The sequence below is a fragment of the Asparagus officinalis genome, chromosome 2 (assembly GCF_001876935.1).
Source record: "Asparagus officinalis chromosome 2, Aspof.V1, whole genome shotgun sequence".
In the NCBI taxonomy this organism is placed as follows: domain Eukaryota; kingdom Viridiplantae; phylum Streptophyta; class Magnoliopsida; order Asparagales; family Asparagaceae; genus Asparagus; species Asparagus officinalis.
Window position 1 is genome coordinate 27,032,473 of NC_033795.1, and position 12,043 is coordinate 27,044,515.

General features: G+C 38.9%; 2 protein-coding genes across 4 annotated transcripts in view; one reads left to right on the forward strand and one right to left on the reverse strand.

The window, feature by feature from the left end:
• Positions 1-1,953, forward strand: part of LOC109830576 — a 21,510-nt gene extending 19,557 nt beyond the window's left edge. For 2 of the 3 annotated variants that reach the window (XM_020397877.1, XM_020397878.1), the window contains exons 4-6: positions 444-585; positions 670-762; positions 839-1,953. In XM_020397877.1, coding sequence (XP_020253466.1) covers positions 538-585; positions 670-762; positions 839-1,783 — 1,086 coding nt within the window. In that variant the 5' untranslated portion in view covers positions 444-537 and the 3' untranslated portion in view covers positions 1,784-1,953. Of the gene's footprint in view, positions 1-417; positions 586-669; positions 763-838 lie in introns of all 3 variants that reach the window. The other variant, XM_020397879.1, reaches the window with a different exon arrangement.
• Positions 3,068-3,883, reverse strand: LOC109830977. Its single transcript, XM_020398327.1, has 2 exons — positions 3,739-3,883; positions 3,068-3,630 (listed from the first exon to the last, which is right to left on the reverse strand). Exons 1-2 carry the CDS (start codon positions 3,881-3,883, stop codon positions 3,068-3,070), a joined length of 708 nt encoding a protein of 235 aa, XP_020253916.1.

The window sequence follows — 12,043 nt, forward strand, 5'->3', positions numbered from 1 at the left end:
CACACCACCACCAAAAAAAAATCCTTTTTTTTCATTAAAAGAGAAAATAATGAACAATGATCAAATTAGACGCAGGAAAATACCTTTCTTTGTTCTAGGGAACTTGAAAGTTTGTCTCTCAAAATGATATGTTTATGCCGTTAGTTGGCATTTACAATATCGTGAACCATAGCCTTGTACTAATCTGGTTATATATTTTTTAAACCCAAGGATTGGCCGATGTCCTGGACAAATTACATACAAGAAAAAGTGAACCACAGTTGTAGTGATATGTTACTATAAAATTCTTCCTCTTTTTTTTTTTATGCCACATGGTTTTTTCAGGCTGCTGTAAATTTCCATTGTCATTGTCACTGTTATTATAGCTGCTACTTGTCATTGCCCTTTTTCTAAATATCATAACACCCCTAATTTCAGACATCCTCTTGTCTTTGGGAACTTAGGTGAGCTTTGCTTCCGTCTTATTTTAGCCACCCCACAACTTCAAACAAATAACTTGGTGTCTCTAGTTCATGAGCGGTGGAGATTACAGGAACCATGGGCAGAAATATTGAAGAACAGACTGTTTTTCTCACTGAAGCTAAGGTATTGGAATCAAATGAAGTAAATCTCTCATCTAAGTTTCCATTTTGTTTTGATCAATTTTTCAAAATATTTCTCCTGTTTTAGGGTTTTGGAGGAAAAGTTTATGATGAACCATCCTTCAACACAATACTCAAAGCCTCACTCACACACGCCAGACCTAACAGTATGGTTGTTAAGGTAAAAATCATATCTTGACGTTATTAGTTTTTCCTTGCTATCATCGTCTCTCTAAACTTCTTGTTATAAAAAACAGAAAGTATGCCCTAGAGAATACATCCCTCCTCATATCGTAGCGGAGGCGATATCGACCCTCCATGGCCTCGATCTTCGGTGGTCTGGCCCGATCACTCCTAACGAGATGCAATACGTCGAACAATATGTTCTTGCAAAATATCCTCAGTACTCTCATGGCCTCATAGATGATGAAGCTGACAAAAATGATCTGTACAATTACATTAACAACTCCCCTCAAAACCCTGAGGATAGACGGAGATCCCCTCGAGGGCTCAATAGTGTTTCGTCCTCCCCCTCCTCTATCGGCAGCAATCACCCAGACCTCGACAGAACTCAACTGGAGCCTTCAAGACTCCTAGACATTCTCACCAAGAAATGTTCATTTCCTGGTAGTTTCATCTCTATACCAGAGATACAGGCAAGAAACCGTGTTTTAAAACATTGTGGCTTAACCGAAGAGGACTACCTCGTTTTATTTGTACCGAGCTATAAGGATGCAATGATGCTAGTAGGTGAAAGCTACCCGTTTTTTCGTTACAATTACTACATGTCAATCCTCGATGAAGAAGTAGACGCCATCAGAGAATTCGCGTCATATAAAGAATCTAAGGTAATTTCAGCGCCAGAGACATGGCTTGATCTAAGAATCAAAGGGTCTCAGCTGAGTCAGTATTTCAGGAGGAAGTGCAAGCACAGCCCTAAAGGGTTGTTCTCGTATCCGGTGGAGGTGAGGGGAACACGGTATTCGATGCACTGGGTGTCAGAGGCGCACCGTAACTTGTGGCATGTGCTTTTAGATGCGACAGCGCTCGTGGTGGGCGAGGATCGGCTGAGCTTGGCGCTACATAGGCCGGACTTTGTGTTGTGTACTCTTGATAATACTCATGCTTGCCCTTCTAAAGTTACTTGCCTTTTGGTGAGGAGGCAGTCTTTTGAGACTGTGGCTTCGTCACCCCAGTTTTAGTCCCATACGGATGTACTCTGAGGTTAGAGATTATGGTGGTGAAAGTATATGAGAAGGGATTTATATTTGTTTTGCTTGTATATTTGTTCTTCAAGGAACTTGGTTTTATGGTGTAATTTATATAATAATAATGCAATTCTCTATTGCAAACCTTAATTGCTTTTTTTTTTTCTCTTTGTTCATTTTTTTGTATGTTGTGAACATTTTATCCGGACATTTGATGTGCTTCTATCGCAATGAATATAGTTAAGTACCCATTGTTGGTTAAGCTATAATTTAGGATGCATATGATATTAGTTCTGAAGAATTTGTGATCCTATTCTATGTACGCTAAGGTTGGATAAGAGATTATAGCGAATTTGCGATAGAACTAAATATAATGTGAGAAAGAATGCATCTTTTATAATGCTTGTATATTCGTCTTTTTAGGTACCGTTTGGCAAAGGGTTAAGTGAGGGGTTAAGGAGACTTAACCCTTTCTTAACCTGCCAAACACAACAAATCTATATAAGGGTTCAAGTGAGTTAACCCTTCATAATTTGCCAAACATAAAAAATATAGAAGGGTTAAGTTAACCCCTCTAGAGGGGTTAAAATGAGTTAACCCCTCAAAATGAGGGGTTTACTAATACTCCTATTTAGATGGAATAAGAGTTAACCCTTCTAATTATAAAGAAAATAGTCAAAATCATTGTTATTCCCAAACACTAAAACTGATCATAAGGGCTAAAATAAAACTTATTTAACGGGTTAATAATTTAGTCTTTCGGATTATCAAATGGGCTAAGTACATTAATCATTCTCTTTAACCCCTCTTCATTAACCCTTTGCCAAACGGGGCCTTAAGGACGTTTTTTTGGCTCCTTGGGTTAGTGTTGTAACTTATAAAAATAATACCTTTTTTAACCCCTCTTTCTCTTTGCGTAGAATTTTTCTGATCTATGAACTTTTTATGGGAATATTTTGTTTTCTAGTAGCATAAGCTTAAATTATAGTGGATGTGGTTATATATGCAACTGTTCTTGGTTTAGCTTGCAACAATCCTCAGTTTTCGAGTGATAGCCAGGGGCGGATCCAGGATTTTAGTTCTGGGGGGGCCACGTACAAAAGATAGATAAAAAAATTTCTTAATGTAATTTTATTCACAAGAGATATACCACAACCTAAATAAAACGAGTAGAATAGCCAACATTAATATCTTCAAAATATTTCAAAAGAGGAAGACAAATATTATATAGAAAATAGTCAAATAAGCATCATCTATTTTTTTATAACTAAAATTTCTCTAACTAAAAGGAATTCGACGTTCCTTAAAATTTTTAAAGTCTTCAATGATATCATCAATGCTCAGACTTTTAGCAATTTCTCTTTCAATAAACACCATTAATGCGTCGGAGAGGAAAGCATCCTCCATTTTGCTTCGAAGTCTAGTCTTGACGATATTCATAGCTGAGAATGATCGTTCTGCAGTAGCAGTAGAAACTGGAAGAGTAAGCACAAGTACGATCACTCTAAAAATGAGGTCGTATGTAGCAGATTTATTAGTCTTTACCAACCATTGACCCAACTCAGAAATTGCGTTGAAAGAGTTTTTGAAGTCTGACCAGCCTTTGACTACATTATGCTCATAATGTTTCAGTTGCATCTTCAAACTCTCTTTTTCTTCACTTGTAAAATCTTGTGCATAAAACTTGACAATAATGCTCTTTTCTTGAATGAATCCATTAGTGTCCACAAACCGCAACACAAATAGACATTTGCTCTTTTTTTGACTCATCACGGCTTCATCAACAATAATGCAATACTTGGCAACTCCAATTTCTTCACGAATTACATTTTTCAATCTCACTGAAAACACATGAAGTATTTGTTTTTGAATATCATGAGTTGTATATTTGGCATTTTTGGAGCTTTCGCAATTGCCTTTGAAAATTCGTCATTCTCCATGGCCAGCACATTCAAAATTCAAGAAATTGCCACGATTGGACGAACTAGATTTCTCATCGTGGCCTCTAAACGGAATCCCTTGAAGTGCAAGCAATCGCACCACAAGTACGTGAGCTCTTAACCGAAGACGATTTGTTTGCAACTTGTTCAACATTGAAGTTGTCGAATCGCCTTGATATATGTTGCGGTTGGTTCATCAAATCCTCACATGCCTTTTCAGATTACGATGAGTGAAGATACATTATCTTTTCCTATTTCAATGAAACCTCCTTTATTAATCCCTTAGAATAACCCCTTTATAATAAACCCCTTAAGAATAACCATTCGCTAAATACCTCTTCATAAATTTCCAATTTCAATGAAACCCCCTTTATAATTCTTGTTGCTGCTCATGGTAATGTATTTACTATTAATATATACATAAAACCCCTCAAATAATTAATATTCACAAACTAATTTTTTCCCCAAATTAGGAATAGAGCACCCTAATTCCCCCCCCCCCCCCCAAAAAAAAAAATTTTTTTTTGAAGGGGCTTGAGGAATAGAGCACCCTAATTTTTTCCCCAAATTTTGGGGGGCCGTGGCCCCCCCTGGACTGTATGTAGATCCTCCCCTGGTGATAGCCATAATTTTGCTATGCGGTGGAGATTTATTCATAAATTTTTCATCAAGTTAGGACAAAGGAAACAACAAAATATCAAACAAATAAATTTGCAACAGCGAAATGCACGTTTCTCGCACTACCTAATCTAAAAAAGAAAATTTGAAAAGAAAGCAATTTCCAAAGGCGAACGAATATAAACCTATCCCTTTATGGGCTTGGGCTCTTGAAAAATAAACGAATGTGGGCATTGTTGAAGAAACAAGTAGCCTTTTTATTTTTGCGTAAGCCTCGAAGTAACAACTTTCGAATGGAGATCGTCTGGAAATGTTAACCTGGGCTTGAAACCGTCTCATGGCTGGATTTCTTTCTCTTTTTTTGGGTTGGTGGGCGGGTTTTTTTATTTTATTATTTTTTATAGGGGCAAATTAATATTTCTCTCTTTTACAATTTGAATGTGGTTTCCACGTATATTCTTTTTTATTTTTTTCCAACTAAAGAGAACCAGTGAGATGACGATGAAAGGCATTTGGATTTTGTTTTCGCGTATATTCTTCTTTCATTTTTTTCAAGTAAGGGAGCTAGTGAAATTGCGATGAAAGGGCTGTAAAATATATAGCTCAAGTGAAAAATATTTCGATAAATAATCAAAGCCCTACAAAATAGTGACAGAAAAAGAAAAAAACTAAAGATAAAGGGGTATTTGCATATTAGTCCCTTACATTATCCTTAACTATTGAATAGTCCTTCAAATCACACTATTTGCTTATCAATCCTGTACCCTTGAGTTTTCCGTATGGGGTTTTCTCTTACTCTAATTGAGAATATAACTATTGTAAAGAGCTCCGGATTCTGTTTGGATAAGCTCTTGGCCGCTAGAAAGAAAGAAGTTGGTCGGTTTGAATTTTAGTTGGAGCAGGTTGTAAGTATGAACCCCTTATGTAACAGGTTGGTCTTTTTTTTTGTAGTAGCAGTAATAGTAGGTTGATAATGTTTTAAATCATAGGATTAACCATGGCATGAGGTATAATGAGAAAACCATCTAATTCCATTAAAGTTAACAAAAGTTCACTCTCACAAATAACACCTAACAAGAGGGATGAATTTGAAAGAAAAATAAAGATTTGAGGGACTAATAAGCAAATATTAAGATTTGAGGGACTATTTAGCAATTAATGATGATTTAAGATACTAATATCCCTAATGTCATGCCCTGAGTTCTAGAAGCACCTAACGGGCACGTGACTAGACTAGGCAGCATATACAATCGAGCCAAACACCACCCAAAATCATATACTTAAACCTATGACAATGATCAGTACATACATCTCATTCACTATACATAGAATAGAATCACACATAAAAGCAAATACAAGGAACTGATATATGCAATAAGCAAATATTCAGTATAAATACATAGCAGAAGCAAGATACTTAACAAATATCAACAAGTTTCACATATAACGAATAACATAAAAGATATCACGACTCTGATCAGGGGCGGATCTAGAAAAATTGTATTGTAGGGCACATATTCAATTATATATATAAATTAATAATTTATACAACATATGTTCTACTATTGGAAAAACTTATATATACAATGATCACAAAGATCTCAAAACATAACTTTTTGTTATCATTTTTATAAATTCATTTACATAATCAAAACCATATATAGATAGTACGCGGTACGTAGCGGATCACAATACAAATTCGGGTATACAATTTGCCACTTAGAAAATTTAGATTCGATGGGTGTAGCTTGCTTCTATACGCAATTTCGATTAGTGGTATGTCGTAATTTTTCTTAGATGCACTTAAAGTTTTTCAAAGTACATAATAGAAAAATAGAAACTAGAAAACTGATTATGCATTTCAATATTTTTTCAAAGTACTTAATTATTTCATCTTTATGGAATTCATTTCTATGTTATGTTTTGTTTTTCACATGGTTCATGTTAGGATCTTGATTTTATTTCACATTTTATTAACATAAGTATTTAGTTACAGTAAAGTCATTGGCTCACATATTCTATTGTGCATCTCCCTGCACTTGATTGCATAACATTTTGTTGCGTCTTGCGTGTATGCACTTAAAGGTACTTTGCACCCCACATACTTGTAAGTGATACGCCAATTTTGGAGAATTAATTCGTGTATTGGATGGAATCGTTTTGTAAATGTATTGGGAATCGGTCAACAGGACTTGTACGACAGTTAGAGGGGAGTCTAGGGAATCACACAATTATGATTAAAACTAACAGAATACTACTTAGTACTAGGGATAGCCCTTCATAATTATTGGCAAGGAGGGAAGGCTCCAAATTAGAGAAGAGGTTCATAAGAAATTGAAAAAGACGAAGGAGGTGTAGAAAAGGAAGGCGGTGGAAGAGGCGCAGGACTCAGGTGACAATAGAAGAGGCAAAGGAGGCGAGCAGTCGAAGAGGAGGAGAGCAAAAAAAATTATTTTAGTGGGTCTTTCTTTCGTCAAATTTTTTGTGATATGGAAGTGAGGGAGATACGAAAAGACCTTATAAATTGATACTTAAGAAATATAAGTTTTAATTGGTGTGGGATTGGGTGTGAGCAATGGGCTTACTGGGTAATAGTAAGACTTGGGTTCAATGCGCTTGGTCCAAGGGGACACCCATAAAATTTCTATGGGGCACCACTAGAATTGTATAACAATTCCTTACAAAAATTAAAACTTGTGTGGGGGCACATGCCCCCACTGCTTCCAACATGGACGCATCACTGGGTCTAATAACAATGTCATAAACTCATATTCATAGAAGTAAGGCCACATAGCCTCATAAGTCTAAAACGACTACATAACCGTTAAGTACAACATAATCACTATGTAGCAGCAGAAAGATGAACATAAACAATAATGCCTGGTAAAATGGTAAAAAAGAACTAAATAAATGGATAGGCAAGTTGGTCAATAGAAACTTTATCTATGGAAGATCACTAGATTTCAGTGTGCTTGCAAGCAGGGGTGGAACATCTGGGTTCTCCACTAGCGTACAAACCAAAGCAGTCAGAAAGTTATCTAGCAAGAGGTAAAATGAAGGATGGTTTGTGCATATGTAATATGTATCATGAATTCATGACTTGTCTAAGCATATTGAATTGGTAGAAATCAATGTCGGTATTGTAAAGAAGAAAGACATTGGAAGATTGACTACCCAAAGTGGAAGGAAAAAGCCGGAAAGAACAAGGGGAAAGCTGTACAAGCTTCAGAAGTGAATGTTGCAAAAGCTATTGATGAACATTCAGAGTCAGATTCTTCGGGCTATTCGTGCCCTGCACTATCGTTGGTTTTCTATGCCGACTCCACGGAGTGGATGTTGGATTCAGGAGCCACATATCACAAATGCCCTAGGAGGGATTGGTTCTCTAGCTTTGAAGAGCTAGAAAGAGGGGATGTCGTGCTTATGGGAAATGACCACGTATGCCCTATTGATGGTATTGGTTCAGTTCGGATTAGGATGCATGCCAGAGTGGTGAGGGAATTGAAAAAAGTGAGGTTCGTGCCGTAGTTGACGAAGAACACCATTTCTCTTGGTACTTTGGAGGCAGTTGGTTATCGGATGACCTTAGAGGATGCTACAACGAAGGTCACGAAGGGTTCTATGGTGGTGATGCGAGGAGTCAGGGAAAACTTCCTATACTACTTGAAGGGCAAGACAGTTACAGGGGGTCTGACAACTTCTATCACTACAGAGGAGGACACTATCATATTATGGCACATGAGACTAGGACATACAGGAGATAAGTCCCTGCAGTCATTGACAAAACATGGGCTATTGAAAGGTGCTAAGACCTGCAAAATGGAGCTGTGTGAGCATTGTGTACTTGGAAATAAGACTAGAGTAAAGTTTGGCACCGTTATTCACAATACCCAAGATACATTAGATTACATTTACACAGATATTTGGGGTCCTTCTAAGAACAGATCACTTGGTGGGGCCAACTATTTTATCACTTTGATTGATAACTATTCCAGGAGGAATTGGGTATGCCCTATGAAGCATAAACATGAGGTTTTGGATATTTTTGTGGAGTGGAAAAAGAAAATGGAGCTGCAGACAGGTAGAAAGGTGAAGACTCTACGTTCAGATAACGGTGAAGAGTATAAGAATGATTCGTTTCTGCAGTTTTGTCGGGATCACGACATTATGTGACACTTCACAGTTCGAGAGACACTACAACAGAACGGGGTGGCTGAGAGATTGAACTGTACCTTGCTGGAGAAGGTGCGATGTATGATGACGCAGAGTGGATTGCCTAGATCCTTTTGGGCTGAGACGTTAGTTTATGTGAGCCATCTCGTGAATAGGTTGCCGTGCACTGCGATACGGAAGAAGACTCCATTGGAGCGTTGGTCTGGTTCGGTAGCTAGTGACTATGAGTCGCTTCAGATATTTGGATGTCCTTCTTATTACCATATCAGTGATGGTAAATTGAATCCGAGGGCGAGGAAAGCAGTCTTTGTGGGATTTAGAGATGGAGTTAAAGGCTTTAAGTTATGGGATCCACAGGACAAGAAGATAGTTATTAGCAGGGATGTTACATTTGACGAGGCGTACATGATGAAGCCTCAAGTTCCTCAGCAGGTGGAGGAAGACCAGATTTGGGAGATATCGCAGCAGGTGGAGGATGATGTAACTCCACTCACTCCAGAGAGCATTGTATCCATCGATGCTCCTACAGAGGTGACACTGGGAGGAGATGGGATGACAGCCAGGCAGATAGAGGATATAGTGGATTATGAGACTTAGGAGCAGGGTCATGTTCAGGAGTCTAGTACAACGAATAGATCTAGAAGGGTGATTCGTCGGCCAGCTAGGTATAATGATGTCATGGTCGCATATGCATTATCAGTGGAGGTCGTTGATGATATGGTTCCATCCATATTCAGGGAGGTAGAGTCTAGCCCCGATTCGATCAGGTAGAGGAAAGCTATGGAGGAGGAGATGCGATCTCTTCAGAAGAACGATACTTGGGAACTTGTAAAGCTACCTAAGGGTAAGAAAGCTATTGGTTACAAGTGGGTATATGCGAAGAAGGAGGGATCTTCTATTGGGAACATTCGGTTCAAAGCCAGGTTGGTTGCCAAGGGATATGCACAGCTTGAGGGCATTGATTACAACGAGGTATTTTCATCCGTTATGAAGCATTCGTTGATTCGGATTTTATTGACGTTGGTGGCACAGCTGGATTTGGATTTTGTCCAGATGGATGTGAAGACAACCTTTCTACACATAGATTTAGATGAGGAGATCTACATGACACAACCCTTGGGATTCAAAGCTGTAGGTAAAGAAGATTTGGTTTGCAAGCTGAAGAAGTCTCTTTATGGATTGAAGCAATCGCCACGATAGTGGTACAAGAGATTCGACAGCTTCATGATTGGCCATGGGTACACGAGGAGCTCATATGACCCATGTGTTTACATGCACAAGCTACAGGATGGTGAGCACATATATTTGCTTTTATATGTTGACGATATGCTTATTACTTCCAGGAATTCTTCGGCTATTCGAAAGTTAAAAGAGGAGCTGTCATCCGAGTTCGAGATGAAGGATCTTGAAGAAGCAAAGAAGATATTGGGTATGGAGATTGAGAGAGACAGGATGAAAGGGAGATTAAAGCTTACACATAAGAGCTATTTGAAGAAGATGTTGAAGAAATTCAGCTTTGATGGCAATGCAAAAGCAGTTAGCACTCCATTGGCTCCCCACTTCAAGCTTTCAGCTAGTATGTCGCCTGTTTTAGTTAAGAACAGAGATTATATGTCGAAGGTCCTATATGCTAGTGTAGTAGGTAGCTTGATGTATGCGATGGTGTGTACGAGATCAAATTTATCACAGACCGTGAGCATGGTATCGAGGTACATGCATGACCCCGAGAAGGGTCATTGGGAGGCTGTGAAGTAGATTCTACGGTATGTTAAAGGCACCGTGGATATTGGATTGATTTTCCAGAAGGATGAAAAGAATGAGCAGGATTGTATTGGTTACGTGGATTCAGATTATACTGGAGATCTTGACAAGCGTCGGTCTACTTCAGGATATGTGTTTACATTGGCAGGAGCACCAGTATGTTGGAGATGTACACTTCAGTCTACAGTGACTCTCTCTACTATAGAGGCGGAGTATATGGTGGTGACTGAAGCTGTTAAGGAGGCTTTGTGGTTGTATGGATTATTGGAGAACTTGGGGATTGCACAGGAGACCCTTCGGTATATTGTGATAGCATGTCAGCTATTTATTTGACGAAGAACCAGGTTTATCATGTGCGCATGAAGCACATCGATGTCAGATTCCACTTTGTTCGTGACATTTTGGATAATGGAGACGTCATATTGGAGAAGGTCCACACGAAGGACAACCCTGCAGATATGTTGACCAAAGTTATTTCAGGTGTAAAGTTTGGTCATTCTTTGGAGCTTTTGAACATTCTTCGGTGTTGAGGTCTTTGGAGGCCATTGGATGAACTACGTGAGGCTTGATTCCTTGGGTAAGAGGATACGTAGGCAGTCTTTATGATGTAGCCGATTTGAGAGTAGATACCGACATTTGGAGTTTGTTCGCATTCTCATATAGGTTCTCGACTTGTTGTGGATTGAGTCCGTTGTTGTGAATCGTTTCACTTCGTACTGGACGCAACAAGTGAGACATTTAGTTTGGTTGGTGTCAGCTCAGTTTTGGGAAAACTTTACCGAGGTGGAGAATTGTGAACGTGTTTTTGTTCACGCGTCACGTGGGGCAACACATCCACGAATGCGGGGGAAAACCGCGTGGAGTGCTAAGCGCGTGGGGGCCACTCCCACGCCTTTTATCACGGGACTTGTTTTTCAACGTGGGGCCAGGCTATAAATAGGAATGATTGTTCCTAGGGTTTTTAAGTCTTGGTGCGGAGAGGAAAATGCAGACGAAAAGCTGCAGTGGTTTTTTTTAGCGACGTGCATGGGTAAATCGCAGAGGCTTTTCGGCTGGTTTTTGGCGGCATCCTTTTGAGGGAGATATTTGTGTGAGATTTGAGAGCTTGTTTGAGCGTTTAAATTGTGTGATTGTAAACCCTATTTGTATTCTCTCTCTAATAGTAGATCTCACCCCTCCTTGCCCCGTGGACGTAGGCAATTTGCCGAAACACGTAAAATTCATTGTCTTGCTATGATTTATAATAGTTTGTAGGTTTCCTCGACAATTCAGTCCTAGAACTGATGAGAGGAAGAGTGTATATCCCACTTTGTTGAGATATATTACTTTCGGTTCTTGTTTCCTTTGTGAAACAGGGATTTAGTTGTGATCTTACTCTCTTGTTGTGCAGCAGAGGTGCTGCCGAAATTTTCGCTGCGTACAACAATATATAGAAATCATCCATGTCGTAGGTGCCCTCTCCGACTAGGTTTTCAAAGCTTGTAGGTTTCCTCGACAATTCAGTCCTAGAACTGATGAGAGGAAGAGTGTATATCCCACTTTGTTGAGATATATTACTTTCGGTTCTTGTTTCCTTTGTGAAACAGGGATTTAGTTGTGATCTTACTCTCTTGTTGTGCAGCAGAGGTGCTGCCGAAATTTTCGCTGCGTACAACAATATATAGAAATCATCCATGTCGTAGGTGCCCTCTCCGACTAGGTTTTCAAAGCAAACGAAACATGCTGGTCAAATTCCAAAGTAAGTCATCATTATTTAATACGT